The sequence below is a fragment of the Patella vulgata genome, chromosome 7 (assembly GCF_932274485.2).
Source record: "Patella vulgata chromosome 7, xgPatVulg1.2, whole genome shotgun sequence".
NCBI classification, from domain to species: Eukaryota; Metazoa; Mollusca; class Gastropoda; family Patellidae; genus Patella; species Patella vulgata.
This window is the reverse complement of record NC_065885.2, coordinates 55,009,292-55,027,707: the sequence shown is the minus strand read 5'-3', so window position 1 is coordinate 55,027,707 and position 18,416 is coordinate 55,009,292. Positions and strand designations below refer to the sequence as shown.

The following is an 18,416-nucleotide window of genomic DNA, read 5'->3' as shown; positions in this document are numbered from 1 at the left end:
AACAACCCATTTGTGTCAATTTCTAGGTCTCAAATATTAGCGATTTAGCTCCTTTAATATGCACTTAGGCGGTATCTATTAAAATACAGTATATTTTACATGTAATAAAGATAACATGTGACATATTAAATTATACTTATAACAACAGTTACTCACATTTCAAATATTAAAGCAGAAATAAATCAACCCAAGAATAATTTGCTGTCACCAATCAGCCTATTATCATACAAATAGCTGAATTTGGATAATAATTTAGACATTCCATCAGTTTAATCTCCGGTAATTGCAATATTCTCAAATAATATAGAGGGCGTGGGTGGAGGATGTGCTTGAATGGTTAGCCCCAGCGCGTTGTATCATAAGGTTTGTCATTGAGTCAACTGGCGTCGATTCCTCGATTGTACGTGACAAGGAGTAGGGTTGCCTGTTCAACCACGTGGCTTTTCGCCGGGTTCTCCCGTTTCCACCCACTGCTAAAGACCCTTACGCGTAACCGAATTATTGAATTAAAATTGAAGCATATGTTAATCCCGAAATGACCTAGTTTATGGTTTATGTCGAGTGGGCGTTACCCCACCCCCGCTCTCTCTCTCTCTCTCTCTCTAATTATACCCTTTGTTTTTTTCTCTATATAGTGATTTACTATTAAGAACGTTATCAATTAAAGAGTTTTCAAACGGTGTATTTAAGAAATGTGCAGGTTTGTATGATTTGATAAGTTTATACTTGGCCATAATATATATAATATGTTTTTTAACCCATATAACGACTGAACGTAGTTGGTATTTATAAATTTATATCAATATTGCCACTTTAATAATTGGCTTATTATTCATCGTAGACAGTCATACATGTATATGGGTCAGAACAGAATGCAATCTGTTGTATTCATATTGCAGGCTATATCGGAAAAATATTAGGAGACTATGCAACTCAAATTATGTAATACAAGCTATTTGATGGGCGTATTTATATAATCAGGTTATAGTTTTTCCGCTTGTATTTGTATTACATATAAGGTCATAATGCCAATTAGCAACTATGCAAATAACGTTATATAAGGCCAGGAAAAGAAATGCCCGTGTTAATCATTACTTGGTTGGTAAATTTCTGTTAATTTCGTAGAATTTCTAGCTTAATTACTGAGCACTGAGAAATAATGGGAAATGAGAAAAAAAGGTTTAGGGGTGGAGATTTTGGCTAAAAATAAAATAGGGTCGGTCGGGTAATTATTGTCGGGTGACCGTAAACATAGGTCTAAATAGAAGAGGAATTATCTTTAAAAAAAAAGGGGGGAAAATATTAATTTAATTTTAAATAATAGCAATTTCAGAATTCCCGAAATCCAAACAAAACTCGTAAATTGTCAGTTTAAAAGTTTATATGTCAGCACAACTCGTAAATCGTCAGTTAAAAAGTTTATATTTCAGCACAATTCGTAAATTATCAGTTAAATCGTTTTTATTTCAGCACAACTCATAAATTGTCAGTTAAATCGTTTATATTTCAGCACAACACGTAAAAAATTATATTTCAGCAATGGCTTGGCATACTTGTTTCAAGTTTGTCATAAAATCTAAATAAGCCAGATATAGCTGTATAGTCAAAATCACCTCAAATCAAGCATTTTTTGTTATCAACAGACTTTGACCTACAAAGCATTAATGCCTCTTTGGGGAATATTTGGAAGCGTCTCAGGTTGTCTGAAGACGTTGGCTCGCTAACCTTGAGGTCCCGTGTTCGATTCCGGTGATTGCCGATAATGTTCATCGGGATTTTTCGGCTTGGTTCGCGCTTGGCAGAGAGGCAAAGGACTGTGTATGGGTCGAAAAACAAATATGTCTTTCACAGCACACTGGATGGCGTATACCCGTCTTCATTAGCCCAGTCTGCAGAACAACAGGACGTTAACCCCTATTTGATTTGAGGAATATTAGTTGGACGTTCCTGACAGAAACTGGGAACTAATTCCAGATTTCCAATGCAATACTAACAAAGATTAACTATGTAACTATTTTTTATTATATGTTAGTTTTTAAAAATGGGAATTTACTATCACCGTTTTTAATATCTTCGATTATGCGTGTAGTCATTAAAACTAATTTGAGCAAATTATAAATATAGCTGTTTTCGTTTTTTATTTTACTCATTTACATAAAACCCAATATCCATGGGGGGTATAGTGCACTAGACAAGGTATGCGCACTCTTTTTGGAACACCTGATACCAATACAATCTCTTTATAAATTGGTTGTTTCCACCTGAGAGAATAGTTTGGATATTAATATTCCAGGATGTCATATAAACTACATTCAACTCAATACGTGCATCCAGTCTTTTATTCTTCTATAGCTTTATCGTTCAGAATAAATTTACTGTACTTCTATTCGTCTAGCTTCATCTCCCAGAATAAATGTATTATACTTTTATTCTTCTTGCTTCATCTCCCAGAACAAATTTATTAGATCTTTATTGATTTTATGAAACTATCCTGTGACAAAAATTAATGGTGGCCTAGGGAGTATTGGGCTGATTCACTAACCAAGAAATCTCGGGTCCGATACAGGTGTTTTTGGTCAAGAAGTTTCCGCCGATTTCACAGCCTGTTTCCCACTTGTCCTTCTATTTTCATCTTCCAGAACTCATTTATTATACTCTTATGTTTCTAGCGTTATCTTTTAGATTAAATTTATTATACACTAGCGGATAACCCGGCGCTATCCGGGTTGTGCCCGTAACTCCAAACCCGGAAGCGGTAGGTCAACGCCACCTAGCCTATGTTACTCCCTGGTCCGATGGTACCAAAATAAGCCGAGATCCATCCGTGGAATAGTTAGAATTTGATGAACAGTAGCACACTCCATCACCTCGGTTGGTACAGAAAAGTAGGACGTTAAACCACTTTCGTTTCAATTTTATTTGAAGAATTGGCAAAGCTAACTGTTCTTTGTTAAAACAAGTAACTATATTTTGGAGGGGTGGGGAGAGGTGGCCGAATGGTTAACGGTTGAGCGTTGCACCATAAAGTCTGTCAATTCCTTACTTGTACATGACAAGGAGTAATCCAATCTCGTGGATTTTCTGTGTCAGTTTAATCCACCCCAACAACTACCGGGGTGACACATTCTCTTCTTCTTTATAACAAACCTACACAGAGTTAGACATTAAAACACGCCCTGTGTCAGTTTAATCCACCCCAACAACTACCGGGGCGACCAACACCCTTCTTCATAACAAACTTACACAGTGGTGACACATTCTCTTCTTCTTTATAACAAACCTACACAGAGTTAGATATTAAAACACGCCCTGTGTCAGTTTAATCCACCCCAACAACTACCGGGGTGACACATTCTCTTCTTCATAACAAACCTACACAGTGTTAGATATTAAAACACGCCCTGTGTCAGTTTAATCCACCCCAACAACTACCGGGGCGACGAACACCCTTCTTCATAACAAACTTACACAGAGTTAGATATTAAAACACCCCCTGTGTCAGTTTAATTCAACCCAATAGCGAATTATTGAAATAAAATTGAACCATGTATTAGTCCCGAAATGACCTAGTTTGTGTCGAGTGTACGTTAATCTTTCTCTTTCTCTCTCTCTCCCCCTCTCTCTCTCTCTCTCACACAATTAATTCTCATTAAAACTCGCACGAGACAATCTATATCGCTACCCAAAGTTCTCATGAGTCCAATCACTCAATCTGTCCCATTTTACAACAGTACTCTTAAAAACATAAATATCCAAGCCCAACAGTCCTCGGTCTCCTCATCCACCCACGACTATTCTACTTCACCAGTATATTGTTACATAAAAAACGACATGTATGAAGTCATTACCAATGACAATTAAATTATATCTTGAATGGTGGGCGATTGGGGAATTAATTCCTTTCTTATAAATTATCACTCGGTCAGATTGTAAACGACGCGCTATTTATCTTTCTCGCAGGTATTGTCGGAGAATTCACACATGGCATTTGATTCTGTCCAATAATGTATTTGCTGCCAACAATTCGTATTGATCTCGTGACAGACAAGCAGTGTATATAGACTACCACATCGGCAGGCAGCGTTTGTACACTTGTGTCAGTGATAGGCTTACAGAGACGTAGGATTTAGTCGCGAAGAATGGACGCGTGTACTAGATGTGTTAGCTTCGAGTTCCGATCGGAGAATGCCGGATTGGAACACGATCGTCCCGAGAACTTCGTGACGTCACAGGTAAGAAAACTTTATAAGTTTGAAAGTCTTCTTTGAAGTATGTCTTTAACCGACACGTTTTGATTTCGTGTGGTTCAGTGGTGCTGGTTCACTGCCCAGCAGGTCCCGGGTTCGATACCGGTGATGCCCGAGAAAGTTTCTAGGGATTATCCAGCCTGATTTCCCCTTGTCAGCGGTGCTGGTAGGCGGGTCTGGTAATACACAACACCCAGTCATTAGGATGGGGCGAACAACCAAACAGTTGGAATCCGATGGAGGGTAGACGGGCAAAATTTCCTTCATATATAGCACACTACATGGCCTATGCTTGGCTCTATAAACCCGGTTGGTATAAAAAAGAACAGTATGGCTTTAAACCCCATTTCATTTTAATATACTTTATAATTATTGTTTTAAGGTTGATCCCACCTCTATTGGTTTGAAATAAAAATCATTAAATTGTAACATTTGTTTATCGTATCAAATAATTTACACTATATACAGAGAATGAAATGGGTTTAACGTATCGTCCACAATGCATTTTATGTGCACTGTCCGTCTTTTTATCCTCTCATAACATCTAGTCAAACTTGTCCGCACCACAGGCATCACCCCTGACGAGAGAGAGATGGGGTTTAACGTCCACTTGCCACAAACTAGGTCATTTCGGGACTAACATATGGTTTAATTTTATTTCAATAATTCGCTTGCGCGTAGGGGTCTTTAGCTGTGGGAGGTAACCGGGGGACCCGGAGAAAACCCACGAGGTTTTTACAGGCGACCCTACTCCTCGTCACGTACAAACCGGGGATTCGAAACCACGCTAGTTGAATCAAAGACAGGCTATATGATACAGCACACACGTGCTAACCATTCGACCATCCGACCCCCCGAACAGTGAATAAGTTGACAGTATGCAAAGCTAATGGATATGGTTTAGTCTAAATGGAGAGTACCACTTGTATCAAACAAAAGAAACACTGGGAAAACGATAAATAAATATAGACATCGTAAGAGAACTGTCATATTAATATAGATCAAGGGGCGATGAGACAGACCACGGACAGTTAGTAGTAAGCCATAGTTGTCGTAACCTCAGAGGTGGCCAATGTCATGATTTGGCGCTGTATTCTACAATAAAGCGACATTAGTTATGACGTCTTACAAGTACATTGATAAACATACGTAATCTACAATACAGAAGTCAGCAGACCCAAGTAGTGAAATGAAATGAAATAGGGTTTAACATCCTACTGTTCTGCTCCGACTGGGCTAATGAAGACGAGCACACCAATGCGTACACGGGACCTCGGTTTTTTCGTCCCATACGAATGACCAGGCAGCTGTCCTTTTCAGGCCTTCAGTCCTGCACCACTGACAAGGAGAAGCCAGAAAATCCCGATGAACTTTTTTGGCCAATACGGGAATCGTGACTAGCGAGCCAGCGTCATATTCACTTAGCAACCTCGATTAAGTAACAAGGACAATTATGTTATTATTATTGTAATTATGTTCATTATTGTAACCTTCTTGTAATTAGAAATGATGTCATTGGAATGAGAATTCTCCTATGGGTAACATAAAGCCTAGCTCACAACCCAATCCGTCGTACGTGTTTTGACACGCACGGGTCGTACGGTTTGGTATAGCTCGCAGACCAGCCGCAAGAAACCATACTCCTCGCAGTGTTTCGTTTGATTATACCTAATCCCACTAAACACTGCTTTAACGAAAGCAAATTGCTGTTCCAAATTATGACTGGTCAATAGTCCGATTAACAACCAATAGCTAACTGCGTTACAAAAGCATTATGCTTAAAACAGAGCTCCAAATTGGACCAAATATGTTTACATAACGTTACGTCATGACTCACGATTCCATTATGCCCAATTAACCAGTGCATAGCAGAATATTGCAGAAAAACTAACTGCGTGACAAACGAGGCTATCAAATCGAAAACAACGTAAACAATACTGTTTGGAGACGAACATACTTTCACCGTTTTTAAACCTTAAATCACTGTCCAAAGTTTTAGGGAGATCCAGATTAAACGAAGGGCAGTCATGTTGCTGTATTTGGGATAGATTTGATTGAACGGAAAGAATAGACAAACTCCCTCAAAAGCTCAAGTATCAGAAGCCAATCCAGCAATGGCCAGAGAGGGATTTCTCGGGCCATTGCTTCAGGAATATGCAAGAAACCGGGTGAAGAAAGTCTCTACGGCCAGTCTACGATCTTCTACGGGGAGAAAACACGCAAGTGCCGCGTAAGTCCCACGCACAGGTTTACTAAATTTCCTCCGTAGACTGCTTGTAGAAGTCCGCACCACAGGTTGTGGGCTAGACTTAACTAAGCCTTTCGCTGCAAATGGATTTATCCAATGTCAGATATAGGCGTAAGCTATACAGGCATCAGCTTAGAACTTTATAATTCACGGCAGCTTTTTATGTGTACTGTTTTAAACAATACTTGGGCTATTAATAATTCAGAGACATACTTAATGTTCTTATATTTTGCGGTAATCCAAACTGATGTTTAATAAGTGGCGTCAGGCTTTGTATATCTAAATTCGACACATGATTTACCGACATAACATGAATGTGTTATAAGTTACTAGCCGTAAAGAGACATTACATGAACGTGTTATAAGTTACTAACCGTAAAGAGACATTTCATGAACGGACGTCTTATATGTTATTAGGACGTGTTATAAGTTATAAGTCTTAAAGAGGAATTACATAAACGTTTTATAATTATTACATGGTAGTCTTAAAGAGAGAGATTGAACGTGTTATAATTATTACATGGTAGTCTTAAAGAGAGACATTGAACGTGTTATAATTATTACATGGTAGTCTTAAAGAGAGACATTGAACGTGTTATAATTTGTGAGTCTTAAAGAGGAATTACATGAACGTGTTATAATTATTACATGGTAGTCTTAAAGAGAGACATTGAACGTATAATAAGTTATTAGTCTTAAATGTACATTATATTAACGTATTATAAGTTAATTTTTTAGTGAAAAAGAGTCGTCAAACGAACGTGCTATAAGTTATTAGTCTTAAAGAGACATTACATTAACGTTTTATAAGTCTTAGAGATACATAACGCGGGCGTGCTATACGTTATTAGTCTTAATAAAGAGAGATTACATGGACGTGTTATAAGTTATTAGTCTTAAAGACACATAACATGCATGTTTGATAAGTTATTAGTTTTAAAAAGGCATTAAATCAACGTGTTATAAGTTACAAGTCGTAAAGAGACATTACATGAATATCTCATAAGTTATTAGTGATAAAGAGACATTACATGAACGTGTTATAAGTTACAAGTCGTAAAGAGACATTACATAAATATCTCAAAAGTTATTAGTGATAAAGAGACATTACATGAACGTGTTATTGCATAAGTTCTTAGAGAGACAATTTGTGAACGTCGTATAAATTAAGTCTGAAAAAAAAAGACTTATAACACATTGTATAAATTTGTTATGAATAAAAAGTTTGTGGAAATCCGTAATGATTTTTCTATAATGGCATGATTCAACTATATAGTTTCATCGGGGATGTTCCAATTAGATTTCATGCTAAATCTGAAACAAATCTGCCACTCCCTCAAGGATACAGAGATATTTATATTCATTATATTCGTAATACTTTATAGTACTTTTCAAGGAGTTCATTGTACGCCCGCGCAATTGATTGCATATTCTGAAGTTAATGGTGTGTTTGAATATGATATTATCAAAAAGTTTGATTATTTTGTTGTTTTTTTTGTTGAAAGCGATAATAAAGAGTAATTTATCCATTCATTAAAAGTGTCAGCGTCTATATAATTATCAGTTTTCAAATCGACTGGGTCCATTTATATACATTTTCACCTCATCTATATTCCTATTATTTAAATAAACTGACACTAAGATCTATATGATCTACAAAATATACACCAGATGTGATTATAATAAAACTACAGGTTATTGTGAAAATATAACACAAACAGGTGGAGATCGTGACAGAAGTATTAGTCAGATTGATCGATATACTCAAAACCCTGAAAATCTTGTCTACACTTATTGTCAAGGGTTCTTTTCTCGAACGACAAGCCAACATTTTTCTTGTCAGCCCCTTGGGCGCTACTCCAGACTTTTTGTGAAATGAGAGAGAGAGAGAGAGAGAGAGAGAGAGAAATGGGGTTTAATGTCCACTCGACACAAACTAGGTCATTTCGGGACTAATATATGGTTTTTAATTTTATTTCAATAATTCGCTTGCGCGTAAGGGTCTTTAGCAGTGGGGAGAAACCGGAGGACCCACAGAAAACCCACGAAGCTGGACAGGCGATCCTACTCCTTGTTACGTACAACCGGGGAATCGATACGACGCCAATTTACTCAATGACAGACCTTATGGTACAACGCGAACGCGCTAACCATTCGGCCATCCAACCCCTCTTTGTGAAATGAAGTGGGGTTTAACAAGTATTGTTATTTACACGCAGGGCGAATGTAGTTAGGCTTATGGCATTCTGTGTGCCGTGATTGACATTGACAGCGTCAGTACAACCTTCTGACTGTCAGTTGATCTTTCGCGTGATGCTAATGGTATACACGGGTTATCGAGTCTTCATCCCATCCGAAGGATTAGATGTTGATGTTTAACAGGCCATCCGCCCTTCACCACAAGTCTAGGAAATTTCATGAAACTTTCTAGACCAACACCGGGTTCGAACCTGATACCTATGGATTGGTGAGCCAGCGCGTTAGTCACTGAGGCACGGTAGCTCCATTTCTGGCGGAAATTTTAAATGCCCTAATATCTGCATCACCCGGACAAATACACAAACCAGTGCGTGCTTCGAAACCTAATCGTCATTGCATTCCTATACTGTTAAAGGTTTTATACGTGCACGCCAATGTGTACACGGGACCGCAGAAATAAAATGAAATGAAATGGGGTTTAACGTCCTACTGTTCTGCTCCTATACTGGGCTAATGAAGACGGGCATACGCCATACAGTGTGCAATGAGGGAAATTTTGCCCGGGTAGCGGCACTATCGCCTACTCTTATATCGATTTTCAACTGCCAGGGGATCTTTTACGTGCATTCCAATGTATACACGGGACCTCGGTTTTTCGTATCATCCGAAGGACTAGACAGCTGTCCTTGTCAGGCCCTCCGTTCTGCACCACTGACAAGGGGAAACCACGTCGGAAAATCCAGATGAACTTTCTCGGCCAATGCAGGGATCGAACACGGATCGAACATCCGACCTCCAGGCTAGCGAGCCAGCGTCTTAACCACCTAGCCACCGTGGCTCTAGGGACCGTAGAAACGAGTTATAAAAAACATGATTTGTATTAAGCCAACCAAAGTAGAACTACAATCGGCACTAACAACAGAATAAAATGTGGTTCCACATCTTCATCCTTCTCACCAGTTAGGCTATTGAAGACGGGAAGAGCGCTGTGAGGGGGGGGGGGTTGGATGGCTGAATGGTTAGCGTGCGCGCGCTGTATCATAAAGTCTGTCATTGAGTCGACTGGCGTGGTTTCGAATCCCCGGTTGTACGTGACAAGGAGTAGGGTCGCCTGTCCAACCTCGTGGGTTTTCTCCGGGTCCTCCGGTTTCCTCCCACTGCTAAAGACCCCTACGCGGAAGCGAATTATTGAAATAAAATTAAACCATATGTTGGTCCCGAAATGACCTAGTTTGTGTCGAGTGGACGTTAAACCCCATTTCTCTCTCTCTCTCTCTCTCTCTCTCTCTCTCTCTCACCCAAACTGTCATTGAAACTGTGTGGCGGATGTCGGTCTTCATTAAACCGATTGGTGCAGGACGTTAAACCCTGTTTAATTCATTCGGAAAAAGACTTACAACTGTAGAGTGTTATTGCATCATATGGTTTATGACGAATTCGACATTTCATTTGAACCTAAATCAAAGGTCTTGCTATTTTAACAGTAGCCAGTAATTTCATATGGTTTATGACGAATTTCACGATTGCTTGAGAATGACCTTTAATACAGGGCTTCCACCAGACTTTTCCTGACCAAGACAGTTTTAATTAAGTGAGGCAGCCGGTTTAATTACGCCGGGAGTTTCCACGACACGATTTCTTTTAATTTGTCTGTAAAGTCGCCTAGCCATTCAGATAATTCACACAGTACTTAATATTTGGCGGGACACAATTAGAAATGTGTGAATCTTGTACTCTCTCAACTATCTGCACCAACAATTGGAAAACTATTAATTAGTGATGTTTCGTTTAATTAGTGAACATTGTTCAAACAAAACAGTGGGCGGGGTGTATTAATACTTTCTATTTATTAGTCTCACCAATCATTGTTTCCTAATTCAATTTGTACTTTAGTAGATTTGGTCGATAAACGAAGTGCCTAGTACTTTTAAAGTATATTAGTATAGGACCGTCAAAAGACATTTTTGTCTTTTGTTTGATGCTGATTAAAAGTTGAAAGCTGAAAAAGATATAGAAGTGTACGTCATTTTTCCTTTGAAATACAGAAGTGTACGTCATTTTTACTTTGCAATATTGAAGTGTGCGTCATTTTGTTTTCCGAAATATTAAAGTGTACGTTATTTTGTTTTTTTGAGATATTAAAATGTACGTCATTTGGTTTTTTGAGATATTGAAGTGTACTACATTTTGTTATCTGGGATATTAAAGTGTACGTCATTTTTGTTTTCTGAGATACTGAAGTGTACGTTATTTTAATTTAAAAGACCGGAAACCAGGCTGGAAACTGAAATAATTCTTACCCAACAGTGGGAATGAACCCGGGACCTTTCAGTTAGTGAACCAGTGCCATACTCTCTGGACAATCGTGGCTTGATAGACTTTATCATCTAACCCACACTCTTTAGAATACCCCCACCACATGTTATCTCCAAAAAGTTGATACACATTTAATTAGCGATTGAGGCGATGTTAGACACTTATATTATCATGCAAGGAATAAAATAAGTATCATTAAATAAAATGTCATCAATCAGTATTCCGTCTTTATTATTGCTATTACGTATATGGCATGCGTTTATTAGAATGTCGGGGTAATTATGTATATAATATCACCTGCGATATTGAATGGGTATTCTAACATAAGGTCAGCTTAGAGTGACATTCATGACTGGATGTTCAGAAATCGGTCTTTAGCTTAAAGGGCTGTGATAATCACATGGTATTATCGAGAGAGAGTTAACGTCCACTCGACACAAACTAGGTCATTTCGGGACTAACATATGGTTAGCAGTGGGGGTGAGGACTAGTAGAAACCCACAAGGTTGGACAGGCGACCCTACTCCTTGTCAGTACAGGGGGGAATCGAAAACACGGCAGTTGACTCAATGACAGACCCTATGATACAGCGCGCACGTGCTAACCATTCGGCCACCAAACGCCCCATTATTGCCATAATTAAAGTTAAAAACAAATTGATAGCTATCGACTTTCTCAAAATGGTATCCGGTTTTCTAGAATGAACGATCTCTGTGGTTAATTCTCCCGACTGACATAGTCCCGATCTATCGCAGCTCGAATGTGACTGGAGCATAACCAAGGTTCGATAATATTTTAATTTTATTTAACTGTACACGATATCTAAATAGTGATTAATTCAATCTCGACTTTTCCTAGACGCCATTAACAACATTTACTCTACCAGTCTTGTTACCAAATCAAAATTCAGTAAGGTGGTTGTATACACGTATTCTCCCGGGATCATTACTTTAAACCGACATTGCCGAATGTTTTGAACAAGGGATATTTCACTATTTCACAATGAAAATTAAAATAATATGTAGATCTCCCTCACCCATAAATTGAGTTTCAAAATATTATCTCTTTCAAAGGTTATTAGGGATAGAATTAATTAGTATAAACTTTTCACTATTGCCTAAAAGCGCGTTATTAAAATCAATATTATCTGGACAATCTAGCTATATTTACTGGATTATTCGTACATATTATGACCTAATTAATCCTGAGTGCAAGCAAACTTAAACATACATTATGCAAGAGCTAAATCTGCCCATTGAAGGTCTTTATTTAGGCCTGAAATGTTATCTAAATTATTAATTAGACATTCATAAACTTATCCAAACCAGCCTGTGATGTTTACTGGATTAGGTTTCGATTTGCTGTTCAACTTCCTTTAATGATTTAATCATGAAATGGATATTTGAGACTATGTTTTTTATCGTACGGACCTTATAAATGATGATCGAGGCTAGGCCGAAAATTCAATCGCTCAAATCCAGGTTCAGAGTGGATCAATTTGACTAACAGTTTCAGCAAATTCCCTTTACATTATCTACTTTTTAACTATTGTAGTGAGAATTGCCATTGCCAGATCTTTATCTAATCTACCATAATGTATCTTTAAACTTAAATTCCCCTTGAATATCCAGCGGCTGTGTAAAATGTCCATATTCAAATCAAAATTTGCGAGGTTGAAGTTCGGTCGGAATAAAAAGGAAAACCTACAGATGCCATATTTCGACGTAAACTTTGTCTGCATAGCAAATGGCTGCAATATCTGGTAATATAGATTTAAAGTACATGTAATAGTATCACCGTGCAATGGTCGCGTGTTCGTTGGGGGTTGGGTGGCCGAATGGTTAGCGTGTGCGCGCTGTATCACAAGGTTTGTCATTAAGTCACCTGGCGTGGTTCCGATTCCCTGGTTGCACGTGACAAGGAGTAGAGTCGCTTGTCTAACCTCGTGGGTTTTCTCCGGATCCTCCGATTTCCTCCCACTGCTAAAGACCCCTAAGCGCAAGCGAATTATTGAAATAAAGTTGAACCATATGTTAGTCGCGGGGTGACCTGGTTTGTGTCGAGTGGACGTTAAACCCTCCTCTCTCCATCTCTCCCTCCCTCTCTCTCTCTCTCTCTCCCTCTCTCTCTCCCATTATTTTGTATAAAATAGTTGAATTATGTGATAATGAAATTGGAATTACACAAATTTGACTTTCTGATTACATTGTACGTAGGTAATTCGGTGAAAACCCTAACATTAGCCGATCATTGAATGTTTAATTTTTCATTAAGACCTGTAATGACAGGACACAGTCATTGATTTATGAGACACCAATGTATTAATATAACGTATTAAAAAAACATCAAACAAATGGCACGGTGACATAATATTAATATAATGAGAAACACCAAACGATTCTTCATTTCAATTATTTAATGCTATCATGTACAAATGCTCTTATTATCAGATAAGGTGGGATTTGTTGGTGGTAGTGGCGTGCAGGGAGGGGGGGGGGCAGAGGGGCGATGGCTCTGGGCATCCTTTTTAAGGAGGCATTCAATTGGGACACCGAACCTCTGGCTAATCGATTTATATTTAATTCTCAATTCAATGCCATACACTTGAGTCTTGTGGGCATACAATAGTAGGCCGCGGGAATTACCAAATCTCTGGAGTTGGGAGCGAGTAGTTGCTTGCATAACCTCGTGGGATTTCCCTTGTTTTTTTAGGGTACTGCAATTACCCCCCCCCCACACACACACACACACATACACACACACGCACCCATTAAATCAAATTAAGATGCCTGCGCTCGAATGAATTACTGGAGTATTCGTATATATTATGACCTAATTAATCCTGTGTGCGAGCAAACTTAAACATACATTATGCAAGAGCTAAATCTGCCTATTGAAGGTCTTTCTTTAGGCCTAAAATGTTATATAAATTATTAGACATTAATTGAATTAACCAGACCATAATCAACTCTCGATGTCATCGCTAGCCTGCGATATTTACTGGATTAGGATCCGATCTGCTGTTCAACGCTCATTCTTGATCGAGACTATGATTTAACCATGAAATGGATAACCGAGACTACGCTTTTTATCGTACGGACTTTAGTAATGACGATCGAGGCTAGGCCGAAAATTAAATTGGTAAATTCTCCGTTCAGAGTTATCAATTTGACTGAAATTTTCAGCAAATCCCCTTCTCATTATCTAGCTTTTAACTATTATAGTGAGAACTGTCATCAGCTCTTTATCTAATCTCTCATAATGTATCTTTAACAGAATAAATATATAACACACCATAGTTCTATAAATATACTGTAATCAACTTTTATCTGTAGACATAATTTGGTTTAATTCCAATTAACATGGCGTCTATAACGTTAAGATGGTGGTACGTCTTCCGGGTCTCGTGAGATTTCGCAGACAGAACTAATATAAATGTCCGAACTTTGACTTCGTTAGGAATTCCTCATCTTCAACAATTAATTTCCCTTTCTTGATTAACTTGTAAATCTAAACAAGCCTTGATATCCCTGCGTAAACGTTTTGATTTAGTCTCGAATGACCAGATCTGGGTTATTTGTCCCGATAAATCCACAAGAATTCATCAAATTTATATATCCCCCGACAAGGATAAAATGTAGATTTCTGACTTTCAATTAAGATTTATTGACTTTTCATTATGACCCGTCGAATACAATCAATGATTAACCAGTCTGTTTAAAGTCATTGGGCCTTATGAGAAGTTAATTAATGAGTCGTTCTCAATACATCCACCCGCCATCATTAATATCTATAATTCTGTATATTAACTCTTTGCTTCATTAGTTAATGTGGACACAGTTGGTTAATTATCATTGAATACATACTTCTATTTAGTTCGTAATTAGCTGTGTGTTATAAACATTAAGGCACTAATAATTACCAAACAAATGTCAGTAGCACAGTGACATAAAATAATGATATTAAAAGAAATGAAATGGGGTTTAACGTCCTACTTTTATGCACCGACTGGGCTAACGAAGACGGATAATAATATGAAATGAAATAGGGTTTTAAGGTCCTACTTTTCTACACCAGACGGCCTAATTGATGAGAGAGAGAGAAAAATGGGGTTTAACGTCCACTCGACACAAACTAGGTCATTTCGGAACTAACATATGGTTTAATTTTATTTTAATAATTCGCTTAGGCATAGGGGTCTTTAGCAGTGGGGGGAAACCGGAGGAACCGGAGAAAACCCACGAGGTTGGACAAGCGACCCTACTCCTTGTCACGTACAACCGGGGATTCGAAACCACCCTAATTAATGAAGCCGGGAATACGCCATGTGGGACATATTGCCTGGACAGCGGTGTTTCCCTTACTCTTCATCGAATTTCAACTGTCAATGGTTCTCCATCCTACGTCACTAACTGTGAAAACCCGAGAAAGTGTCGCGGTCAACACCAAGATCGAACACAAAATGAAATAAAATGAAATGGGGTTTAACGTCCTACTGTTCTCCCCAGACTGATCTAATGAAGACGGGCTTGCGCCATGCAGTGTGCTATGGTGACAATTTTGGCTAACTCAGATTTATTTGGTTGGTTCCACTTGGTTGACTTTCACTTCTCCCGGCTCTCACCCATCGGTAAGAAATCAGGGCTATGACATTATCATCGACTCTATTGCCATTCGGCGCAATCATATCAAACGAAAATCGGAACTTGACAAACTATCATTGTGAGAAATTCAAAAATAAGTCTAAAAAGACATACTATTATAAAACATCCAAGATTAGACTCCCTAGTCTTAAGCCCGGCCCATACCGCTACGACTACACACAACCCGACAGGACTCAGCGTCTTGGGTAGTTGTAAAAAAAATCGGGTCGCATCTTTACTTCACTTGCCTACGACGGTACCAGTCCACACAGGCCCGATTCTCACAGATTATGCGTCGTGAGTTACGCCACTTCCCTCTAGCGAGTGATTCCAATAGTAAACCGGGGAAATAAGAAACACATGACCTGCACAATCACATGACTAAATGCTACTCTCTGATTGGCTAAACAGCAGTAAGACAATTGATCGTGTCGTGTGAGTGTCCACACAAACACGATGGGTTACGACTGCATCCAACTGCATCCGACTACGACTGAACATGCTCAGTCGGGCCGACTGGCCACGACGCGACGGAAATCGATTGAATCGTGGGTCGTGGGAAAGGTGCTATGTTCCAAATTATTACTTATACCAAAAATGAAATGAAATGGGGTTCAACGTCCTACTCTCCTTCGACAACTTACTAATGAAATCCGGCATACGCCATTCAGTGTGCTATGAGGGAAATCTTGTCCGGGGTCAGTACCGGATCTAGATGAAAAGAGTCCCTGGACTATTTGATGAATACAGCCCATCCCAATTCCGCACCCTCACGACCAAAGAAGATAAAAGTGTGTTTTAAACACAACTGATCACCGCCGAGATTGGAGACGGGTATTCAAGAATGTAGTGTAAGAAACGTTAATTAGTGTCAAAACTATTATAGACTTTGGCCTGAGGCCTTCTAGATTCCGAGGCCCTAGGTTTCAGCATGTCATACCTATATGTAAACCCGGCACTGCCCGGCTTATATACAAAAGTTTAAGCCACATTTGTTCGAATGGAAACAAAAATTATTAAATCCAAAAAGTTTCTAAGGCAAAACTACTATAATGGGTTAATGTGTGTACAAAGGCGTTATTCTAGAGATATGCTGTGGAAACAAAATGGGAATAAAAGGGGCCATTTTCAATATCCCTCCATTTACTTCGTTTGACACTGATATAAAATAAAAGCTATACTGTGAGATAACAGACACATTAATACAAGATTCCAATAAATGCAAGATACTGTAAGTTCTTCGGTTTGGTGAACAATCGAATAAGCCTTATGTTTTTATATCTATTTTCTACGGTGTTTTATTGCAAGCGGGCTGTGAATAAATAGCGCTAACTTAATTGTAGGTTTCAAATCGATTTATCAATTCAGACATTCTGAAGCAGGCAATTTCCATGATATAAGAATATATATTATACACGTATAAACAACTGAGTTGGCGTTTTGGTTTCCAGTTAACCATTATTACATCGACGCCTACACAAGACAAAAAAGAATTCGATGACAAAGTAAGGGCTTTAACTTCTGTTCAAGGCAGATGTGTCATTTGGGACTGACGTATGCTAATACTCTATTTAGAAAAAAGGGTTAAACATGGGACAAGACTAAGCTTTTTTCTCCGATAACCTTTCTGAATAAAAAAAGGACGCCGTTTAGCTTAAGGGTAGTCCTGAGATCCGACCGCCAACTCACAAATCGAAAAATCAGCAGCAATATGTTTTAAAATAAGGAGATTTTACTTTTCTTAAATTCTTGAAAATGCACCTGCGTTTGTTTTTGGGTTGGGTTTTTTTTTTTGGTTTTTTTTTTGTTGAGAAATATCACATATTGTTATTTATGACATGTACATATGTTATATTGTATGCTGTCCTCAATGGATGTTTCGATACAATAAAATCTTATCTTATCTTCTCTTATCTGTTATTCAAACCAAAGAATTGGTGCTGCAACATTATTTTCTTTAACCAAGACCACATACATAATTCATAAGGCACCTGTCATTTAGAAGGTATAAATGTCTTTAAATTCCTGCTAAAATATTTTATGTACGTGATTAGCACTCTGTGACCAACGGTCCCAAAACTACTGACATGAGATAGCCTCATTAATCAGGTACCGGCTGACTGACTCTGACTTTACCGTATTTTATTAACCACGACACTCTATAAACACAGTTTCAAAAGGAAACAAGGACACTAATAATATAAATAGTTTGATGAAAGTTGAAGACAATTAAGACACGGGTTACTGGAACCATCTTGGTTCACGGCTAGCGGGGTTGGATAGCCGAAGGGTAAGCACGTGCGCACTGTATCATAATGTCTTCATTGAGTCAACTGGCGTGGTTTCGATTTCCCGGTTGTACGTGACAAGGAGTAGGGGCGCCTGTCCAACCTCGTGGGTTTTCTCCGGGTCCTCAGATTTCCCCCCACTGCTAAAAAAAGACCCCTACGTGCAAGCGGATTATTGAATAAAACTAGACCATGTGTTAGTCCCGAAATGACCTAGTTTGTGTTAAACTCCATTTATCTCTCTCTCTCTCCCTTCACGGCTAGTGAACCGAACACATGTGTAATAAATTCTTTGGAATTAGCTTAGATGTTAAATATAAAATAATATAGCTTATTTTGTATTTAAAAATCCAAAGGTATGCTTTTAAATATTTATGTCAGAACAAATGTTCAACCCGTTTGGAACTGGTCATTTCGTAACCTGCCAAAGTAAGGAAAGACGAAGAAATGAATTAATGAACAGTTAAACGTAGAG

The 18,416-nt window shown here is 38.4% G+C and overlaps 1 protein-coding gene across 1 annotated transcript in view; it reads left to right on the top strand.

Moving 5' to 3' along the window:
* Positions 1 to 4,082: 4,082 nt before the first annotated feature.
* Positions 4,083 to 18,416, top strand: part of LOC126828278 (protein rolling stone) — a 95,103-nt gene continuing 80,769 nt past the window's right edge. The window contains exon 1 of the mRNA XM_050557960.1: positions 4,083 to 4,232. Within this exon, the coding sequence (XP_050413917.1) occupies positions 4,140 to 4,232 (93 nt within the window). The 5' untranslated portion in view covers positions 4,083 to 4,139. The remainder of the gene's footprint in view (positions 4,233 to 18,416) is intronic.